A 23,712-nucleotide genomic window follows, 5' to 3' on the forward strand; every position below is an offset into this window, starting at 1 on the left:
GAGCAGGACCAGCCACAGTGGGGCTGCTCCCAGGGCTGGTCTGTGTGCCTGTGGCTTTCCTCCCAGCCCGGGGCCCAGGGGGTGGGTGCAGGTGGCTGGCTGGTTGAAATTGCAGCTGGCACAGCCCAGGGAGGGCTGTGGGGACACAGCTGGAGGGAGATGACAGCTCATCACCTTGCCCTTGGTGCCATCAAGGCCCTGTTCCTATAGTGGATGGTCTCAGCAGAGAAGGTAACTGGGTATCACCCAAGTCCAGACTGCTGTGGAAGTGAGAAACTCACTGTTCCTTCAGATGTGCCCTTTTGGGCTGTGCAGGGGAATTTTGGGACATGGCTGAAGGATGCATGGCTGCAGCAGGAACCAAGAAGCTGAGCAGGGCATAGGGTGTTCCAGTGCTGGCCAAAGAGCTGCTGGGGCATACACCAGGCTGCCTGTTGCCCCTTCTCTATAAAGGGCCTGTGTGTGTAACCAAGATAGCTGCCTATGAGTAAAAAAAAAAAAAAAAAAGAAGAATTAAAATCCTTTCTGTCTGAAGACAGATTTGATGAGTGTAAGATGGGGAAGAAGGGTCCCACTGTTCTTTATTCCCTCCCACTCCTTCAGAAATGAGAGGGTGAAAGCCTCAGGCAAGGCGAGTTCCTGTGACTCTGAGGAGATGGGGGTCAGCATGAGCAGCCAGCTGCCCTGCTCAGCCCAGCCAACAGCCAGGTCTCCAGAAGATGTGCTGGAGGGTTGGTCTGGGGAAGGGTGGTGAGGCAATGAGTGTGGTGAAGTACACACTTCTAGAAGGCACCAAAAACACCCATTCAAAATCAGCTGTCTCTTAACCCCCCATCTGATTCAGTATTCTCCATACCAGAGCCCCATGTGCCATGGAAAGATCTCAAGCTCCTGAGGGAGGCTGTTGGCCCCTGTCAGCACCATGCACCCTTCACATACTGTGGAGTGTTCCTGCAGCAGCAGCTTCTTACCAGCAAGTGTAAAAGGAGGAGTAAAAAGTGGACTAATGAGAAAGGGTAATAACACACTGAGCAGCAGTGGGAGTGGAGCCACAAGTGCTGTGCCACTCGGGATGGTTGGTGCCTCCAGGAGCTCCTGTGTAAGCAGTTCCTGCAGCACCCTGTAAATCCCCAGCTGACCTTGCTGGAGCCCTGACCCCCAGGACAGGCTGCTCCAGGGAATGCTTCAGTGAGGGTGCTGGGCTGTGTTCTGCCCTCAGAGAAGAATTTTAGGCATCAGGTAAGAAGGCAGGAGTGCTTAGCCTTATATCCCACTGCTCTGCTGAGGTCCTGCTGGGCTGACCTAGTGCTTCATAAGCATTTCTTACACTTTAGGTTTTCAGCTGAAACACCCTCTGTGTCCCAGCTGATAGCTACTGGGGCATGGCACTATGAAATATTACTACAGCATACTTTGAATTCACAGAGATTTTGTAGAAAAAGCATTTGAGACTTCCCTTTTTTAGAATGAGAAGCACTGCTGTTCTGAGTATAATGGTGTGGCATCTTGTTTGGAATTTCCCTTGCTTTCTATATATACACATGCAGCAAAGCCACAGGAAATGGAAGTTTAAAAAAAAAGCATAGAGCATAGGTATCTGCTTCTTGAACAAATTTTATTCTTGTAGTTGGTTTTATTATTAGTGAGCATGTATCTTGAGGCATCATTTAAGGTTTATTTTAAAAGATGTGACATCCTAAATCATTGAAGCCTGAAGCAGACATGGACTTAGAAGTTGCACATTATTTGAGAAACCTTTTAGGCTCTGTACTGCCCATGCTACAGGAAAGACCATTATTGTTGATTGATCTTTTTTCCCTTAGGGCTTTTGGGGTAGGGACCAACTTCTGAGGCTTCTTGCATTTGTATTTTCTAAGATGCAGTGAGTCAGTGTTGCCTACAGCTGCTGTCGTGATTGTGTGCCACTTCTGCATGGCAACCAGCATGGTTATTAGTAAACAGTTTTTACTTTAAAATCCCAAGCAAAGTGCATTATAATTAGGTCCAGGAGATGTGAGAACATGCTTGCCAGCAGTTGGAGATTATACAGTCTGAAAATCTCATTGCTGGTGAAGTGAGACAGATCTTCAGGAGCTAAGTTGCCCTGGGTCTGGACTCAGGTTAGTTTGGAGAGCAAAACTGAGGAACACTCATTTGGCAAAGGAGAAATTTTAGGAGAAGGGACTAATCATGAAGGTAATTGGACAAATCCATCTTGGCAGCTTTTACTATGTTAAGACACATGCCTGCAAGAAGAAGCAGTTGTCCTGCCTGCTCTCAGCCTCTGTGGAACTGCAGTGTTTCTGTCTGCCTTCTGTCTGGTAGTGGCATGCCACTCCAGTACAGGCAGGGCTTGCCTGAATGAGAGATCTACAGAAGCCTAAACAGGCATCAACTTTGCCTGAAAACAGGGTTCATTTCTCTTGGGTGCCTTTGTTACCAATACAGCAAATGAGGAACTGAGCCCCATCCATACAGTCAGACAGTTTTTCTCTATGATTTCAACAATCACTTGTGTAAGCATGTCTTTCTGCAGTTTTACAGATGATGTTTCAGTGAACAAGTGTACCAAAGGATAATGAAAGTTCACAAAGTTTATGCTACTGAAGCTCCTTTCACTGCATGCAGTTACTTTCTTACTCATTATGCCTTTATTGCTTTCTTTTAGGAAAGAAGCTGAGTTGGTGCTGTAGTCTAGTTGAGGTGCTAGGGCATGGGTTGGACTTGATGATCTTAGAGGTCTCTTCCAACCTCATTATTCTGTGATTCTGTTGCTATTGAACCAAGCAAGACACTCTGGACAAACATCCAACAAGAAGAACACCAGTATGAGGCCAGAAGGAACTTTTAATAATTTAAAGGGTTCAAAAATGCTGGAAACTCACAGGCACTTTCACTTCAGTTGGGATAATGGAGCTGACAGGCTTTATGCATTCTGGTCTATAAATTGAGAGATGTGACTGGTGAAGGTAGGGGCAGTTGCTGGGGATGCCTTGGTGTGAGATGGGGGCAGGTAAAGATTGTGTCATGTTTTGTCAAGAAACCTACCAGTGAATTTGGTGTAAAAGTCATAGCACTGCATAACAGACAACTTTTCTTAGGAGCAATAGTTTATGGCCCATCATCTGAAACAAATATTTGCAGGTAAGACAGTGGTAGTTCTTCATAGTGTAACATTTCTTGGTTAAGCCAGAACAAGAAATAGTCATGCTTTATACCAGCAGGGGGGAAAAAATCCCAAAAACCTCAGTGGAGGTGAAGTTAAACAGCTCTGAAGAAAGGCATTTTTGTACAGAAAACCAACAGATCTGTCCTAGATTTATGCCACAGGTAGTCAAATGCCAGTCCTCATTTATTGCACTTTTTGTTTCATGTGGTAGCTGTAATCTGGGCTTGATCTGTAACTTCACCTGTTTTTGTTTGTTGGTCCAGTGTTGTCCTTGCTGGAGGTATATTCAAGTTTCCCAGCACTGAAGTGCTCTCCTTTTACAGGATTAGTGTGAAACTAACCTCTGCTTTGACTAGGGACTAGTTCACTGAATTTAAATCCACAAGAATAGGCATTATTCATTTTTTGTGTACTGCTTATTCTCCTAATTCCCGCATCTATTTCTTATTAGAAATTATTATTTCTTATTGTAGGTCAGTCTATCCAACTATACCCACAGGGATTAGCATAAAAGGAAATCTATCACAGACTTCAGGTTCTGATATATATTAAAGCAGTCATCATCTCAATGCAATTAAAAAAAGGTACTGCCAAGACCTAACTTACTTTACTGTTCTGTTTGTTTTTTAAAGTGTCTTGTGTGAATCAGTACAAAACTCAAGTCCCTGTTTTGCTGTATCAATCACTGGCATTATCATACTGATGAACGCTGAAGCTGTAAACCAGGCTTGTCTAATGAGAACAGTCAAAAAAGTAAGATTAGTTTATGCCACAGGAAGTTTAATCATGTTTCTCAGCTTATATTCTCTGGGCTACATCTGATCTCTAAGACCTTAAAAGGCAGTGTAAAACATTGTCACTAAAAAAACCCCAAAACTTTCTGCATGTTTGTGTTGGGAAGAGCAAACTGGTAGTGAATGACAATGTTGCAGTCAGTTGTAGATGAGATTAATAGTAACCATTGCTGCATGCAAGGGCCCAGGCACTGCTTTTGGTAATATCCCACCTAGGATAAGAGTGGCATAAACCATCATCTTCCTTTGGGGCTGCAACAGGATCCTGAAAAGGAAATATCCAGGAAAAAAAAAAAAAAAAAAAATCCATATTTCTTTTAAAGTGTGGAACAGGGCACAAAACAAAGCAGAAGACAGAAGTGTTATTACACAAAGTTTTCTTTAATTATGAAGTGCCGTGGTTGCACTAGGCCTTTACTTTCTGTTCCATCCTTAACTCTTGCTCTGACACAGTGAGAAAACTATTTCAGCTTCACCTGGAGCTAAGACTGCAAAAACCTGTGGCACTCTTATATTTGTACACTTAAATTGCTGATACTCTTTCTTAAAATAGTCCCCTGCTATCTGTTGAAGCTCTTTCAAGTGCAGAAAGGATAAGAAAAAATTCAGGTTAGCATTGACATAGTCACATGTGTGTGGCACGGTAGGGGGTTAAATTTGTTCTTGTGCCTCTGAAATGTCAATCTTCCACTCAGAAATGAGGAGTGATTTTTTTTTTTCAACATATTTGAAAATAGTCTGAGAAGCTGGTTATCACTAAAGTAATGAAATAACTCATGTGAAACCCTGACATTTAATTAGCCCTTAGTATAGTCGCTATTGCACATGTGAATATTTACACCAAAAGAGATTTTTGGACCCCTTTTGTAGTAAAGCAAATGCACAATCACTTTTATTATAAAAATAATCCTTAGGTCAAATAGGAATACAAACAATAATTACACAAATACACCTTTACAAATCTGTAAGATAGATACTTATGGCACAGATAATATAAATATCCCTGTACCTTGTTTCTGTGCAAAAAATGGCAGGCTAGTTTTAGTCAATAACCAGCCCTTTTATGTTTTCTTCACTTCCTCTGATTTCAGTTAAACAGAAGGATTTTCAGATCAGGTGTCTGAAAGTTCACCCTCAAGAGTCAAGAAAATACTGTCACTTTTAATCCAGATAAAGCACAATAGGATTTTTCCTATCTTCTGCCAATATATTCCTTCCTGATCTTCAGCCTACATTTTTTGGAAGAGGAGGAAAATTTCAAGTTCAGTAAGTTTTTTCACAAGCAGTCAGACTGTGGTAGAGAATTAGACTCAGATAAAGTCAAGCTGCACTCTGAAGCTAAACTACCACTGTAGGTTTCAGTTTAGTTTGTAGTAGAATCTCCATTACACTTGCCTTCCTTGTAGCTGTCAAAAATAATTCTTCAGGCAAACACTTTGCTTTCTCTTGAAGCCCTTCACACAGTCGAAGAGAAGGCAAAATCAAGCAAGAGGTAGGTATTGTACATCCTCCTAATTCCCCAGAGCTCTCCATTTGAATTACTCTGTTTTAGGACTGTAGGAGATACATGTATAGAGCAAGTTTTATGTCTATAAAAGTAGTGATTGACTTACACCCTCACATCCTGTGGTCACTGACAACATTCAGCAACGTGCTTGAGGAATTCATCACTGTGTTCATCACTGAAAAACCTCATGCAATGAGGACATCTGAGTTCACCCTGTGCCCTGCCTTCAGATCCCAGGTTTCCATTGTCCCCAGGAGGAGAAGCTTGTTCAGACTGAGAGTTTGTTCTTCTCGTGCCTGTCTGGCCTGGGCTGTTGCCTTGTAGGTGTTCGACATTCGTCTGAACGTACAAATGATTTTGGTTACCAGCGTGAACTCTGAAATGACTACTTGTGTCTCTTGAGTCCTAGAAAGAGAAAGAAGAGCTTTTGAAAAAGATGCAACAAAAATACTTTTTTTAATGGGTGGTATTTTTATCACCATGTCTGAAACACCACTCAAATATTTATCTGAGGAGTATAATAAATAAATTATTAATCAGTTTTTGCAGTGCTATTAATATTGTTGTAAAGAAGGTTTGTAGAAAACATAGAATACAGCCAGTGTGGTAATTTAAAGATGCCAAGAGTCATGGCTGTCCTCTGCCTTCTAAGAATTCATCCTGTCTATGTTGATCCAAAAGTAGAAGAAAAAGGGACGGGAAAGGGGTATTACATCTGAACTCTGAAGCATCTCCACCAGAACTAACTATGAAACAATCTAAGTTTTTGATAGCTGTTGAAACTGTTTTGAGCTGAAACTGTTTTAGAAATACTAAGATTTTTTAAAATATATTTTATAGTATATTTTAGTCCCAAATCCTTTGACATGCTTAAATTAAAGAAGGAGCATGCTGCTTTCTTACCTGTCTTCTTGCTAGCTGGTGTTGCAGACATGCAACTTCTGCCTGAAGTTCTTGTATTTTACTCTGTGCTCGTTCTCTGTCTGATCTCTCAGATGTGAAATCGTCTTTATAAACCAGGACCTGAAAGAGAATGATTATGTTAATATTTTATACATTAGAGTATTAGCAGGTTAGATTGAAAAGCTGAGACTATGATTCCTTTGTTACTTATTCCCAGCATCTCAGTATTATCTTCCCTATCGTATGTGTATTTATTTCAAAGGTGTTTGTATTTCTTTTACAGATCTTTCAGATTGTGTATTAAAGCCAGCAGAACTGCATGGGGTTCTTTAAGTAGTGAGTTTCCTTTAAATCTGTGTTGTTGAGTATCTGTGTAGCCAAACGTGCACAGACAGGCAAATGTCCAAAAAGAAATTCCTTTTTCCCCATGGACTTCAGTAGTCTGGGAAGAAACTAAGAATTCCCATCTCTAGGAAAAAGAAATTTAATAACCTGTTGCTCCAGCATTTGTATGCGCTCTTTATCTCCTTCACTAGCCTTCTTCATGTCTTCCAGTTCTCTCTTGGTTTTTATGCACTCATTCATTTTTTCTTCCAGTAGTTTGTTTAACCGGAATATCTCCTTGTGCATCATGTCAGAATTCCTTGGTGCTGGAGCTCCTCCGTGGTGCTGCTCCAGCTGTGACTTCATCTCCTTCAGCTGCAAGTGGAGTCGCTTCACGTACTCATCCCTGCTCACATCGTACTTCTGCCATTTTGCATTTAAATCTTCCACCTGAAAGTGTATCCAGCAGAGGCATGAAGAACAGGGAGACACAAACTTCCAAAGCTTTCATAGGCTGTCTACAATAGCAGGATCAAAATTCTCTAGGGGATAATGTAACATGCTGACTCGACCCCTGAGGTGAGTAAGTCACTGTACAGGAGAGCAGGAGATGATTGTGCAGCCTCTTCATGGGCAGCCTTCCCATCTCCCAGTCCAAAGGGACAATATTAAATAATGTGGAAAGGGAAGGGTCTAATGGGCCTAGTGCTGTTCTTCTGGGGTGGAATATTGATCCATGGAAGAACCATGAAAATTTTCTTCTGCACTGCATTTTTAACAACAAAAATCCAGTATGTTAGAAATTATATAGTAAGTTGTTCTCAGCTAAGGGAACAAAAACTATGTGCTGTGTTGAAAGGACTAAGAAAAACTATCTTGCTTTGTAATTGGCATGTAATTAGATTAACCAGACCTTATCTATTTCAAATTTACTCTAATACAAAATACTTAACAAATATTAATCTGTAACAAAATGAAAGTACTCACATGAGCTACTTTTTGTTTTAACATCCTGTTTTCCTCTTGTAAGTTGCAGATAAGAGCTTGAAGTGAAGTTTCATTGTCTAAAAGCTGTAATTTTCAGATAAAGTTAGGTGTTACTTTAACATAAAAATCTCAGATGCTGTTTGGCTGTGCTGTTAACTGCAAGTAATCTTTTTTTATGTAATATGTAATGACATACATCTAGGTTTTTACAGCCTTGGTACTGCTATGAAATCGACCTCATGACAACAGCATTTAAGAGTCTACACAAATTCTTTACAATACTTGTCTGGAGTGGGACAATACATGACAAAGGCACAGATATGCCTTCATCTTGCTTTGTTATTACTGTCAATTTTGGCCAGTACTAGGAAGAAATTACTGAGGGGAAAAAACCCTGCTTGCTAAATAATTGACTAAAATGATACCTTTTTTACAGCTGTGACATCTGCTTAAAAAAAACCCCGGTGTACGTGAGTAATATAGAACACTTTTGTGCAAAATTCCCTAGAATCAGCTAGTAATGGCATCTGAAATTTCTCCTCTTCAACAGGGAAGTCCCCACTGTACAAGGTTAGCTTCTTATTGCATATATCAAAGTCAATCAAGTTTCCTGTCTGTCAATTACACTTTAGATATGATAATGCCAAATCCTTCAAGTCCCTTAAAAATCCTTTTTTCTTCTATCTACTCAACCCATATTTCTTACAAGTAACTTTAATGTAAGTTTTCGTTGGAAACACTTTTGGGATGTTTGACAAAGCAGACATGAGTATGTACAGAGTTCATCACAACAGCACAGATGAGTGGTCATGTGGAAAACAGCATTACCACCGTGTAGCAGTAAAAGCATAAGTCAGAATTATTCATTTTTGTGAGAACTGTCTGTAGCACCCTACTCACTGCTCTGATCTGTTACTAGAGGCAGCACTACTAATGTTATTTCCTTATGGCGTTTTAATGAATTACCTCATTTTAATTAATGTTTAATTAATGACTCTCAGCCATCAGGACTTCTGGAAAAACAGAACAATGATCTACCCTTATCCCATGCTGAGAACTTTAACTGAAGCCTCAACAGCCATTAGCAAAGTACACCAAAATCCAGGTGTTTCTTTGTGCCCTGCAGTAGCATTTCTGACACTGTGCTATTATGAAGCTTTTTTTTTAAAAACATGTCTCCTGAAGAGAAGCATTGCCCTGCACTCAGGAGGCCAGGGGGAATCCCAGAGCAAAAAAAAAAAAAAAAAGGTAAGACACCTTGGCTCATATTCCACTAACCAACTTTCTATAGGTCTGTACTATGTGTGCAAAGCCAAATCCTGATCCAAGAAGACCATATGTTACAGAGTTCTTAATATAAATACTACTTTAAAATATCTCTACTTTGTTTTGTGATTTTGATACTTAAACAAGTTATCAGGAGAGATCAGCTTCAAAATCACAGCACCATCTAGTGCTGCACAGAAGCAGGGGTGGTATAAGGTAGGTACTATCTCCTGTGTATTGAGGGAAGAACTGTGATCATGGAATTGCTGAGGCTGGACAAAACCTCTCAAGTTCTTCTCCTCTCCAAAAAAAAGCCTCTGTTGATGAGATGGCCAAAGTTGAAGTGGTAAACAACTGCTACCATCCTAAATTTCAGATATGCAGAATTATTTACCATTGCCATGGCAGTCTTAACACCCTGCATGAAATTATTTTAAGGGCCATTTCCCAGTTACAACTATTATATTCTAATTAACATCATAGAAGCTAATAAGACTTTAAAGACACACACAGTAGCTGTATAAATACCTGATTAGATCTTTCTGTAGGTATCTGGTCATCTGAATTCCCCTTCTCTTTTCTTTGCTTCTCTTCTAGACATTTTGCCAGATGTTGACACATTTCTGCTGTGGATGCTAATTTGCGTTGAAGTTGGTGAGTTTCATCAGTGAGTGAACGGCACAAAACATCACTGGTGGCCTGAGCCTTCTCCCTCTCTGCCAAAGTCTTCTGCAGTCGTAAGATTTCTCTCTCCTTTTCATACGGAGGCTGATTTATCATCTGCTGTATCTCTCCATTTTTCTCCTCTAGCTGCTGATTCAACTTCTGCACTTCCTAAACAGAGGGGGGAGGGGAAGTTATCTAAGAGCAAAATAAAGTCAAAAGCCAAAATCTATCTCAGACTTCAATATTGCAGTAATTCCTTATAGCTCCTGTATTCATTGCAAAGTACTTAAAAACTAGACTAAATCAATTTCATTTCTGTATGATCACAAGACCTTGGAATTGTTGGATCAATCAATGAAGACCTGCTCAGGCAGCCATGCAAGCACTTTCTAATCAGTAGAATGGGGAACAAGCAGCAAAAATTCAGGAAGATTTTATGACTATACAGCAGTAAGAAAAACAAGAAACAAAGTAATTTAAGAATAATAAATGTGGAGACTGAAAAATACTTACAGGTCCTGTACACTAAACTACCAGATAATAGAGATTTTCCTCAAAAGAAAAAAAAGGAACTGTAAAGTAATCAAATCCAGTGAAGTGTATTCACTGCCTGGCACTGTCACAAGGACAAGACAGAGCAACTTTCCCACCTAGGAAAGGATGGGAATGGTAAGGTAAGGTCAAACCAGCAGCAAATAAAATCCATGTGGCAGCAGTGGCTCTAGTTTGGCCACAGCTGCCTCCCAGGTACATGAGGGGGTCTGACACACCCCTAGGAATCAACTGTGTACCTTGTTTCTGCATCTCCTTGTCCTACTGGAAGTTCTGTGGGATCATCTACACTGCATTAACATCTCTGCAGGTGTTCTGAGAAGGAAGGGGTTTGCTTGGTGACTGGTGCAAACCACCTGTAGTGCCATGCACCTGAAAGGCACTGGTTCTGACCTGGTACACAAACAAGCTGGTTTTTACACACCCTCAAGAAGCAGCAGGTGCTGCTATCAAAACCTCTGCAGCACTGCTCCTCCAGAATCAAGGATCTCTGGAGGCCAGTGCAGACATGAGACAGCTGCAATCCCAGCTCTATCATTCCAGTTCTTAGGACTGCTAATAGAGCTGTAAATCACTAGGAACACTATTTGCCAGCACACTGGCCTCTGGCTTCACACAAATATCTTCTTTATTTGGTTATTATTTAGTGCCAATTATTTCAGCCTTCTGATTGGGCACAGCATTTTATTCTTTCAAGACATGAATATTAACATCTGATATAGATAAACAGCACTTGTTCTTATTACTGGCATTTACATTCTATAGCTTCATGCTGAATGCTAAACTTCCCCTTGAAAGATATTCAGCATCAGCTTTCAAATATGTTCAGATACCATAGGTTTGTCATCTGTCTGCAAAGTGTCAGTGAGCTCATCTCTTATAACAAATTTCCAAACATGAACTTTTTAATATGTATTTTAGGTGAGTGTCATATATGGAAAATGTTTTGTATAAGCTTTAGGTCAAGAGATTACTTATGACAAAAATGCTTGTTTCAGTTTTAAGTACTGCTGTCAGTTTTGAAATTACTTCATACTTTAAAAATCTTTGAGAATTTCAGACTGAACCTGGGGAAGTCTTAATGACAGTAACCAAAACAGCACTTGTGCTGGATTAGAAGGGATGCAGTTTTCAGGTTTTTTTCTTTCAAGAAAGACACTGATTTCCCTAATCTAGCTCTCCAGAATTGTCAGCTGCTTCTTCGAATATGAATCTGCTACCTCACTGTCAATACAAATTCCATTTTTAAGAGCACTTTAAGCACAACACTTTAACGGAAAAAATCGTGGCATCGGCTGCTTATCTTTGAGAACAAAATCGTTGCATCTAATAAATTCAGCTAGTTTTTTACTGTTTTTCTTTCTCCTTCTGAAAACAGCTGCATGAAGATGCTGAGTTTTTGGTTTAGATTTTATGGTTTGCCTTTCTGAAGCGAACGCAGGGGGCGCTCCCTTTGGACACAAACGGGCCGGTTGTTTCGGGCCCCCGGGGCCGGAGCGGGCATCGCTCGAAGGGGCTCAAACCCTCGTCCCGCTGCCGGCGCTGGCTCGCAGCACCCGGCGGGCGCTCCGGGCGCACCCTCCGCCCGCAGCCGCCCCGGTGCCCGGCTCCCGAGGGAGCAGCGCGGAAAGCGGCGCTGATGCTGCGCCGCTCCCTGCGCGCCCGCGGCTTTACCTGGCTCAGCGCCTCCACTCTCCGCGCCGAGAGCCGCTCGCTGTCCCGCAGCTGCTCGCGGGCCTGCTCCAGCTGCTCCAGCAGGCTCTCCACCAGCGAGCGGGCCGGCTCCGCGCCCGCCGCCGCATCCCCGCCCGGCGCCGCGGGCTGCCGCTGCCGGGCCAGGCTGCCCCGCAGCTCCCGGATCGTCGCCTCCTTGGCCGCCAGCTGCAGCTGGAGGTGCTTCAGCTGCTGCGCGGACTCGTGGTACAAGGTGCAGAGCGCGTTGTACCGAGGCACTTTATTCTTCAAGCTCCTGTTTTCCCGGTGGAGTTTCTCCAGCGTCTCCTCCACCTGCCTGAAGCGGGTCACCAAGGGGTCTGTGCTGCCGGCCTCGCTTACCGAGCACATGGCCGGGGCAGCTCCCTTCTGTTCCTTCTCCAGGGCGAGCAGGAGCCCGGACAGGTGCATAAAACCTCGCAGCGGAGCAGCACCGAGGCAGCGGCTCCGCTCTTCCGCCTTCCCCGCCGGGGGAGGAGGCGGCCGCTCCCTTTAAGGGCTCGCAGGACCCGCCCGTGCCGCCGCTGTTTTCTCCGGCCGGGGCCGGGCCGGGCGGCGCTCCGCCCCCGGGGAGAACCCCGGGCGGGCAGGGAGCTGTTTCCCCCGCGGCCAGAGCGGGACACGGCCCCGGGGGCAGCGCTGCCCGGGGAACCCCGGCAGGGCCGAGCCGGAGAACCGGCACCGGGGGCGGGGGGAGAAACCTGGGGGCGAGGGAGGGGGCGAGCGGGAGGCTCCGAGGGCAGGGGAATCCCGGCCGGGCGAGCGGAACGCGGGCAGCGGCTCCGGGGGCGCCGCGGGCCAGGAGGGTCCCGGCCCGCCGGGGGTCCCGGGGGCTGGCGGGCGGCGCTGGCTCCGGAGCGAAAGCCCCGGAGCGCCGCGTCCTCCCGGCGCCGCTGCGGGAATTCCCGGCTCGGAGCGGGACTTTCCCCGCTGGCGGCGACCCTCGGGCTCTCCGCTCTCCCGCTCCGCCTGCCCGAGCGGCCCCGGCGGCAGCAGGAGGAGAAACGCCAATATCTTCTCTCGGGGAGTCCTCTCTTGGTGTTGTGCCGGCATCGCTGGCGAGGGGATGGCTCCGGACCCAGGCAGAGCAGCACGTCCCCCCTCGCATGCCGCATACCTGGCCAGGTGTACGAGTCTTTCCTTAGCAAAGACCTCGAAGACACCAAAATCCAAAATTCAGATTCGTCAAAATCCATATCACCAACCAGTGCGTATACTCTGAGGATGAGTTGATGAGAGCAAAATCAGCTGCTTCACACTGAATAAGCTGCTGCCCACCGGCTTCCCCTGTGGCGGAAGACTTTTTTATTGGCAGCATAGAACAGAGCTTGTTAATCAAGAATATCCCTGTCATGGAGTAACACTGGTGTACATACTCATAGACTATGGAAAGCTGGACTGAAAGAAGGCGTCTTTTGGATTGGTTTAGTTATGTCCATGTCGCCTTTCTGATGGAACCAAGTGGGAGGAAAGAGCCTTAAACCAGTACAAGAATAAGTCCCAGGTTACATTTGGTTATGATTTGCAATAGTATTTATTGTATGTATGTGCATGCATGTGTATCATAATGTATACAACATGGAGCTCCATGTGTGTGTGCAGCCTTAAGGTTCAGCACAATCATGGGAGATTTGTCTGGCCTAAGTGCTTAAAATACAGCAAGTGGAAATCATCACATGCTGCTGGTGGAGGCAGCAAAAAGAAAAGACTTTAGACAATGTGATAAAGAGCAGCCTCCTGTGTTGGCAGGTCTCGGGATAAAAAGAGAGCAAAGACTAATTTGTGTGGAAGAATTTACAGGAATGGGAACATGATGAAAGGAAAAGATGGTGAACTTCAAAGTTGAGACTGTCAGTCACCCTGGTGATGGATAAAGACCTCCTGAAGTTCCTCTTATAATGAATTATCCTGTGATTTAATCAAGTTTTTTGAGGTGGAAAGTCATTACTTTGTCACCTTAATTATTCTAGTAAGAATTGGGAGTAATAAATTCAAAACAGTCTGTTAGCTTAGTTGTTTCTAAAAATATAACTGAATTTTATAGGAGCTTATTGCACAGAGGCCCCTGTGTGACAGAAAAGAGTAAAGCACTTGTTTATGGTACAGGTCCCTGGCTTATTTGCTATTTCACCTAATTTGGTAAGTATCAAATGATTTAAGACAATGAAAAATCTGTGTGGAAGTTGAGGGAATATAATTTTTTAGTTTTTACTTGTACAGAGTGGTATTCTACATCCTTAAGATGCTGATTTTGCCGTGAAGAAAGTTCCTGCTTTAAAATACCTGTACTTTTCCCGTCATTTTCATGTACATTAGAAAGAAAAGTGAAAAAAACACATAGGCTTCATGTTACATTTTCATTATTGTGTTGCAGTCAGAGCTAACTGAAGAATTTGGAGCAAGACTGCTTTTGCTGGCTGTCAAAATATTTTGTAGAAATGTATGAAAAAGCCATGGTACTGGAGAATTGTTTGTTTTCCTGCCAATTAATTCACAAACTACAAGGAAATTTGGCCATCCCATGTTTGCAGATGGGGCAGTGATATCCTCAGACCAAGCATCAGGGAATTTCGTTAGCAGCCAAATCGAATCCTTTATAATATAGCTACCTCTGTAGTATTGTGTTAGTATATTACAATTAAGTATTACTTAATTTTATGGTAAATTATTTAAAATTAAGCATTACTTAATTTTATGGTACTTAATTTTATGGAAAATTTGGTATTACTGGTGCCTTGGATGAAGCCAGCATTCCCCCAGGAAAACACCACTGACTTTAGGGAAATTTGACCTACGTAAGTGCTGAGTAAGAAGCTAATCCCACATGTACTTGGGAATGCCCTTCGATGACTGTTTCCTTTTGTCACTTCTGAAATGCAGAGGAATTCCTGGGAATTCAGTCAAAGAAGCTGCTGCCAAAGAATGAGTCACATCTCGCCATGTTTCTAGCACCTGGCTTTTCCTGGATTGCCTTTCCTGCACCCTTACCCAGATTGCTGATAAAGCAGCTGGTTTGTGCTGTGGCACACTTATTCTTTGGGTTGCACAATCATAATTGGTTATTAAATATTGTATGAACAACAGGTATGCTCTGCATGACAATATAAAGAAAAAAAACTTTATTTTCCATACTGTACTGGTTTCAACATTAAATATAAGGTGAAGTTCACTTTAACTTTTTCTCAGTAGGGTGTTACAGGATAGATGTGATTAAACCCATATGGGAAAAATTTAACCTCAGATTTTGTTAAAGAACTCTTAACAAAGCTGTTTTGAATGAGTAATTATGTGCACATCACAACTTATTATAATGTGTGAGATGCGTGAAAAAAAGGGATTAGATACTGCCTAGAAACAAAAGGTGAAGTTGCTTCTAGGAAAGCAGAAAATAAAAACGGTGAACAGTATGATTAATTAAAGGTTCATAAATGTACATATATTTCAATTTTAATTTTTAAGCATGAGTTATGTGTTTGGGGTAAGGATAATTCATCTAAATGTAGTAGTTCTATTTCTGTAGCATTGGTGAAAGTCTTGTGAGTCGTTTGTATTTAAAAGAGTAATTATCCGTGGACAAGAGTATACAACATAATGGAGGGGTCCTGCCATTTTATAAATAGTGACCTCTGCTCAATTTGTAAGAAATCGTAATTTTTTACTTGTGAACTCTAGATGTCATTCAGCCAATCAAGCTGTGGTTTACCCTATTGTCTTAAGTTACCACTAATTGTCCTGGAGGGTAAGTTGTGACATAATGATACTTAAAAAGAGTTAGAATTGTCTTGAGGTAATTTACCTAAACAGAGCTTATTAGAAATTAATATGTGATTCTCTGGCTGCTGTAGGCTGAAAATAACCCACCAATAAATTCCTTTGCTGTAGATCATGCAGTGCAAGAGGGGGAAAAATAACCTGCAAAATAATCTGATATACTCCCTGCTACATAAGATGCTGCCAGAGAGCTCTGTGTGTGACCAAAAATCTGATTTTCATGCTAAACAACTGAAATGTTGGTGCTTTTGTGACTCATAGATCAACAATAATTATGAGCTGCAGGCATGTTTGTACTTCTTCCATGGGCAGGACTAAACATCCTCTCTATACATCACTGTGTTGGATGTTCTGATGAGACAATGTTCGACATATTTTACTGCTGGAATGACAAACTCACTGAGAGGTTGGCCAGAGGGCTGCCAGGATTCCCAAAACTGGATGAACTCATTGCTGTGATATACATATGTGGCCATCTCTCTGCACTGAGGCTCTGACTTGGAACAAAACATTACTTTTTCAGTCTTGGTTTCTGTTTACACACATCAAAATATTTACTTTAGCTAGGGAAAATAGAGTGGGGTCTATTTATTTCTAATGTAAGATTTTTCCCTGCTTTGTTGGTATGGTGGTGGTGCTGATGGTTTTGGTGGGGGTTTTTTGTTGTTGTTTTTTGGGGGTTTTTTGTTTAGGTATTTTTTTGGTGTGGGGTTTTTGTTAGTTTGTTTTGTTTGGGTTGTTGTTGTTTTGTTTTTGGTTTTTGCATAGTTTGCCTTTTTGGAGGATGTAAAAACCAAAAGTGTTTTGATGCAAAGGGCAGAGTCCCAGGGCCCTGTTCTTAATCAAAGTAAGGCTGAAATAACCAGGATGAGCCATACAAAGACATTGGTCAAATCCATAGCAGTCCCAGCACTTTTCTCTAAAAGGAATTTCTTTCATATTTCTGTGGACTAAGGTGGTTCAGTCTCACCATAAGGGTGTCAGTGGCTAAGCTGGATACACTCTTGTCTGGGTCTGTCACAAGTCCTTGATCTGTTTGTGTCCATGTCAGGGCAAGAGCTTTCTGCTATGCTTTGTTTTTCCTCAATGCTTTGGGTCTTTGCTGCAGTTCACCCTCCTGTGCTTACTGGCTGTATGTTCAGTATTTCAGACCCTGCTTTGGCTTCCCCTGCATTGTCTCACTTCTGCAGTTTCTCTTTGGTGTGCTCATGGCACAGCAGTACCAGTTGCCTCAGTCTGACCTTGCAGACTGGAATTTCTTGCAGTGCTGATGCTGCCCCTGCATCCAAGAAGTTCAAGCAGTTTCCTTGTTCCTTTAGAAAACCTTATCATGATGTCACTGATTTTTGAGCTGTGATTCTATTCACAAGAACATAAAAAGCTTCTGGTGCATGTAAGTGTTCAGCAAGTGGAGGCTTTCTCCTTACAGGCTTAGGTCACTCCTATTTAGAAGCAAGTTTCTTCTTTGAGCTTGTTCTGGATAAAACCTTAGGGTTTGCCCACATCTATTTATTCCTGTTGAGGAGTACAGGATATGTTGGCTTGTAGTTGTCATAGGACACCTTTTCCTAAATCTGATGATTTGAAATACTGCAGACAATTTTTTTGTGTGTGTTGCAGGAAATACTTTCCTAACTCTTAATATATGATCCATATTACAGACTTTTTGTGGATTCTGTATATATTAAATGGATTTTCTGCTTTGATTAATATAGAGTATTGTGAGTTTTCTGATTTCTGTTATTCAGCCTTCCTCAAAGGCCAGCCAATTTTAAACTGAGGGGAAAAAATTATTAATTCTGAATAAGTACTTGGCATTCACTTGCAAGACTGAAAACAAAAGGTTTTCAGGTAAAAACTTAGCTGTTTGCAGATTTGTTTCATATGTTAATATTATGTAATGAATTAATATTATGTAATGAAACTTCCTAAAGTGGTGTCCATGATGTTTCTGATCAAGACCACTCATTCTAACTAGAGCAAAACCAGTTTCAACATTTTTGATCTTTAGTTTGTTCTTTTTAGCAAACAGACTTATAGAGTTTGGTTAGATAAAATTCTGATTTAAATGTCTCATTTTAAAGGTTTGTTTTAAAGGATAACAGGGAAAGGTTTTCCTAAGACTATTGTGAACCTCAAAAGAAATCATAGTTACGTAGGAATTAAATTCTACTAGAATTCTAAATCAGGAAAAAGAAACTTTGGATATTTCTTAGAATGTCCTTGGTACTAGGTGATGAAATAGTTTCAGAACTATAATATGGAAGAATTGTTGGGAAGAATTAAGTAATTAGAACTAGAAAGTAGAAGTGTCCTTACCACACCATTCATTCTTCTTTCACCAAAATAGCAACATTTCCTAAAATTCTGATTAATGTCCAGTTCAGAGGCAAGAAACAGCAGTTATGTTCCTCTGGGGCTCCATCTGTAAAGCAGAAAATCCATCAATCATCCTGGCAGGAAAGGGAAAAGCAGTTTTCAGCAGAGTTTTAAATTCAAGTCATTAATGTAGTGCTTTTCAGACTGAAGTGAAGAACTAATGCCATGTAGATACCAGCTACTGAAAACTTCAGCTCTTGTTCAAGTGTGTTTTGTTATAAGCCAGAGTAAGCACACTCTCAGTCACTGGTTATGCTTGAGCAGACAAGCATTTTGACACTTTCTGCTCTCAAACAGAATTAATGGAATCTGGAAAAATAGTATTTTTGAGGAGCCTGCATGCCAGTATCTTCTCAGCCTTAGCACGATAAATTAGTTTAATGTGGACACGCAAGTAGGTATGGATTGTAGAACGTAGAATCAGGAAACCACAAGAAAAAATAATGTATTTCTTCAAAGTGATAATTCCTGGAAAAAAAAAAAATCCACTGTAGCTGTTTTCATGGCTGAATGTGTCTCAGCTACCTGGTAGCATAGGAACTTATGGTACAGTGAAATATGCCTATGTCTTCAGGAATAAATCTTTCCAGCTCTACATTAAATGATTTTTCCAATTAATTGTTTTAAATTTATGCAATGTATTATAATTGTTATTGGGTTAATGTACATTTTAGGGTAGATGGCTGATTGGCAAAACCTTTACTATCTTCTAGCCCTAAGCTATGGAGGAAATACTACAGGGGATTCTAGATGCATGGTTTTTATTTAAGTTTCTGATGAGAGCTACTAATATATTTAACTGAACAAATAGAGAGGCCACCATCTAATGGAGTGAGTTTAAGAATTGATTGACACTGATTTCTGCTGTCTCTTCCCTTGAGTTTGCTGTTTGACTTGAGTAAGTTTTGTAAGAGCTTAATTTGCTTTGCCATGTGAATCTTCCAGTACCGACAATAGTGACATTGCTGTAGATGCCTTAAAGACAAAAATGCTGCAGAATATTAAGTCTTTGGTCTATGGAATGAAGATCACATCAGTCTGGGCTTATCCTTACTTAATTTTTAGAGAAAACCTCAAAGTTAATGACTTCAAACTGGTTCAACAGAATGACCCATTATGACCTTTTAATTAACATACTTGTCTGTTTATAACTGAAATTCTTGGAAGTCCACTGTGAGAAAGTTAATTCTGTTAGGCCTTGCATAAATAAAATAAGAAATGTTTTCTACACTGGAATACTCTATATAGTGGCTCACTTGGGGGTTAGTAAGTCAGATTTAGTATAATTGTGATGTTCCAGTTTCAGGGTGTGCAGACACATAGACACCTTTAAAAGGACTGTTTTCAGAAACAGTGGGTTTGAACTTCAAGGATTTCCACCAAAGTCACAATTTTCATGTAAGCAACTTTGGAAATACTCCCTTTTTTCCGAGAGCACATTATAATATTGTCGTAATATTGTATTTACTAAAATTACATATTTAAAAAATTTATAGGTGTTGCTATAAGAGAAGATTTGGAGGATGAGTGTTTTTGTTGGATCCTCTGCTGTACCTGGAAAAATAACAAAGACCTCTTGAATCATCTCTACTTCCTCAGATCAGTTGGTCTGTCTTTCCCTACAAACTTTGCTTCTATTCTATCTGTATATCACATTTGCACCAACATTACTGGGCCTTAGAAATAAAACAACATCTTGTATTTTTTTTTTTTTAAATCAGATTTCTGACATGATGGTGTGGCCATTAGCTGACCCAACAGCTTTAAAAATAATGAAACATAATCACCCTCATCTCTTATTTCCTGTGAGCTATGCAGGAAGTGTCTCAGAATGAAAGAAAAGCTATGAATTTGCCAGATAATGAGTCTGAATCTTGGCTCATGGTTCTTTCCTGTAGGCAAAATTATGGGTTTCTTGTAAACTTAAAGGAAGTGGAGTAGAGGAGTTCACTTGTGATAGTGAGAGTAGCCAAATGATTGATTAGCTGTTGAGAAGAAAGCCATGCTTTGGGCATTATTTCTTTCCAGAGATACTAGAGGAGTGTGATGGGTGAATCCCAGCTGGCAGGTGAGAACCCCCCAGCAGGGTGGGGGAGAGATTCAGAGGGGCAAATGCATGCAAAACTTGTGTGCTGAGGTAAGGAGAGCTTAGTAACAGAGAAAAGAAAAAGAAACCAAACAACTGATGCGAAGGCATCACTCACCACCTCCCACCCACAGCCAATGGCCAGACAGCCTCTGAGCAATGGCTTGTTCTGACACACCACCACCCCCCCGTTTGACTGCTGAGCATGATGCTCAGTGACACAGAAGATCTCTTGGGTCACTGGGGGCAGCTGTCCTGCCCACCTCAGCCTTCTCTTGAGGCTGTGCAAGCCCTGTTCAGCAATAGCTAAAGCACTGCTCTGCTACCAGCACTGCTTTGGGCTCAGATTCAAACACAGCATTGGTCAGGCTGCTGTTACGAAATTTAGCTCCATCCCAACCACAGCCAGTACAGCAAATGTTACCCCAAACAGAGGTGGGGAAGACACCGATATTTTATAGCATTTACATGGCTCTTGTGGTTTTCATTTAATAGAATGAAATCAGGCAAATAATTTTTTTTTCTCTGTTTTGGAATGAGGAGACCTGAAGTGATGCCTTAAATTTTAGCTTTCATATTTTCCAGATTCTGTACTGCATTAGTGTGTGACTCTGAACTTCATGTAAAGTGTTAGCAAGTTCTCTTCACAGTTTAGTCAGACAAAACAATCCTTTTCCAGCCCGAGAACCAAGGACACCATTGCAGGTTCAGGCCCAAAAAGTACAAACAGTGAATTGAGGAGAGCAATTTCAGAGGATAGGACTTCATTAACTGAAGCTGTAATTGGACATTTAACCCCAATATGTGAAAGGACCAAACCTTATAAAAGTGTGAAAACTTGTGACCCGGGATCCATATTGGATGGAGCCACAGCCTGGCTCTTGTGCTGTCCAAGGTGTATCCTTGGAAGGCCTTTTAATAAATACATATTTATTCCTTTAACATTGTCTAAGAGCCTCTGTTCTGGGTAGCCTCTCAAGGCATCAGAAGCAACAAGATCCCAAGAGGTTTGCTCAGAGCTGCATATAATATCAAAATATTATGAGCTGAAGAAGCACAGAATCTTTGAGCTAAAAACACTAAAAACATTTTGGAAAAGAATAGGCAGTTTTCAAGATGTAATGTCTGATAATAATAGTGTTAGAATTTGTTCATAACCTGCTAATAGAGAAAATTATGCTTATAATACTCAGAAAACAAAATTTGTCTTTCCCAGGTTTACCCATCAATTAATGTCAATCTATACTAGAAGATTACACAGCTTCTCTTTTTCTCATATTTATTAATAACATCTCCAACCTCAGCAATATTCTCAGACATACATCTCCTGCACAGCAATATAAGCCAAATGGAACAAGTCTCTGCCAGAGCAGCACCTTGAAAATTTCCCAGCATCTCTGCCTAACAGCTACAGGATGGCTTTGCCAGAAGGCAGCTGTGATACCTGTCACATCAAGTTTGTGTAGCTCTGACAGGGCACAAGACATTCAAAGTGCTGTTATCCCCAGGGTGATCACTGTGTTTATTCCTGCAGCAGCCTTCACAGGGATTGCTACCCAAGAGGGCTCTGATTCCCTCAGGCAGAGGCAAATGGAATTGAGAATCTGACCTTCCTGTGCATTGTGAGAGAACCATGGTGAGGAAAGGGCTTTCCTGGCTGCTCGGTTGGGAAGCAGTTGGAGTCTTGTGCCCTGCTGGAAAAAGATGCTTTTGCATGGAACAGAGGAGTGCTGTCCCTGCTTGTTGTGCTGCTGTTTCAGTCTGGAGCTGGTCAGTGCTCCAAGGAATTCCATGAGCTGTCCCTCACTAATGCACAGGTGCTGGAAGCCTTGGCAGAGGAGTCAGCCTGGTGCTGATTTGGTCCACACCTGTCATGCTGTGGCTTTAGTCCTACAAGGAAATTTGGAGTCTTTGGGATCCATGAGGGCAGATAATGGAGAAGGGCCCTCCTCTCTGCTCCTGTCCTTGTGTGCACAGGATTTTCCACGTATAGAAATGGATGAAGTCCTTAATTCTGCTCAGCCCTCTGACAGTGTCAGCCTTGCAGTGACTATGCCCCTGTGGCTTGCCCACAGCCTGGGTAGGTTTAGGTAAATGCAACATGAGATGTGATAGAATGGGGAAGTGATACCTTTTTTCAAAGTGTAGCATGCTCAGTATGATGGTGAGTGGCAAAAGTGAATTATTACTGTTACTTCTGCAGGGTGATGCTGAGTAATTTGTATGTCTGCCATTTATGGTTCTTGATTTCAAATTTGTGTGAGACACGTCCTTCATTTTCCTGGCGTGTGCCTCACTGCTTTTCAAGCAGTATGATGTTTGATTTTGGCAGAAGGTGGGAAGCTGTGTGTGTGGCAGCTGGTATGGAGGCAAACAGGGAAATACCTGCACCATGTCTATGTTGCAGGTTGTGCCAGGGAAAGCTTAGGCTGGATAGTAGAAAAAAATTCTTCACCAGAAGGTTTATCAAGCATTGGAACAGGCTGCCCAGGGCAGTGGTGAAATCAGCATCTCTGGAGGTGTTGAAAAGTTAAACTGTGGCACTTGGGGATGGGTTTTAGTGATAGCCTTTGCAATGCTGGGTTAGCAGTTGGACTCAATGATCTTAAAGGTCTTTTCCAATCTAAACAATTCCATGGTTGTATGAAATATGTACTCTTAGCTGGTGGTGATCCAAAGTGTGATGTAGTTGGTTAACATGCAAAAATCATCCTGCTGCTTAAATGAAGCAAACTGTTCAAAAATACTGTTTTCCCATATTTTTACTTCTCCATTGAAGCAGAGAAAACCACCCAACATTGTAGAGGCTTGTAGTGATGAGGGTCATAACAAATATAGTTGAGAATGGCCCCCCTTCACACATCTTTTGCCTGTGGAATCAGGCTGGTAGATTATCCTGCTTCCCAGATCTTGTGATGCAGCATCCAGCTTCAAAGCTGCACTTATGTACAGCCAGCCTTTGGTTCACATCCCAGTTTCTATGCAAGGAGCTTTTACCTTTCTGTATTTCAAGCAGCATTGCACGTGTAACCTGAGTGGACCAAGCAGCTCAGGCCAGCAGCCTTGGTCTGTGCCTGAGCACCACTGGGATCCTGGGACAGTGGCCAGGGACCTCGTTGACCCTGACTCTGCCTCACTGCTCCTCACCTCCCTCCCTAGAGACTCATCCAGGAAATAGCCAGCTGTTGGGTGCCCCTGGTTCCTGCCCAGGGAGCTGCTCTGTGTTTTTCTGGAATGGCTCCTGAAGGACCGTGGCTTTCATGGGTAAGGATGCTGCCCCTGCCTGCCTTGCTTTGTTAAGGTACCTAGAATAACAGAAGTATGCTTTGTATCCTCCAGATTTTTGTGTTAAAAACACATAACACATGCCCTGGCACGTGGGTTTGGTATACAACTCTTTTCATTACTCTCCTCCTTCATAGAAGGCTGCTAGTGAGGCTAGCTGGAAGAGCAAAAACCTTAGTCGGGTCTTGCACACATTGTCTGACCCTTGAGCAAGTGGTCCCTTACTGTGCTCCTGAAGATGTGGCTGTTTTACCCTGAAAAGACACCCAGGAGCTCATTAGCACACTGGATAGCAGTGATCAGAGTGCAG

At 42.1% G+C, this 23,712-nt stretch overlaps 1 protein-coding gene across 1 annotated transcript; it reads right to left on the minus strand.

Annotated features, from left to right (window-relative positions):
* Window positions 1-4,323: 4,323 nt before the first annotated feature.
* Window positions 4,324-12,360, minus strand: TNIP2 (TNFAIP3 interacting protein 2). The gene is made up of 6 exons (XM_021550686.4): window positions 11,843-12,360; window positions 9,479-9,784; window positions 7,685-7,768; window positions 6,866-7,147; window positions 6,374-6,493; window positions 4,324-5,875 (listed from the first exon to the last, which is right to left on the minus strand). Exons 1-6 carry the CDS (start codon window positions 12,290-12,292, stop codon window positions 5,594-5,596), a joined length of 1,524 nt encoding a protein of 507 aa, XP_021406361.2. The 5' UTR covers window positions 12,293-12,360; the 3' UTR covers window positions 4,324-5,593.
* Between the last annotated feature and the right edge of the window lie 11,352 nt (window positions 12,361-23,712).

Source organism: Lonchura striata, chromosome 4, assembly GCF_050655825.1.
Source record: "Lonchura striata isolate lonStrDom1 chromosome 4, ASM5065582v1, whole genome shotgun sequence".
In the NCBI taxonomy this organism is placed as follows: Eukaryota; Metazoa; Chordata; class Aves; order Passeriformes; family Estrildidae; genus Lonchura; species Lonchura striata.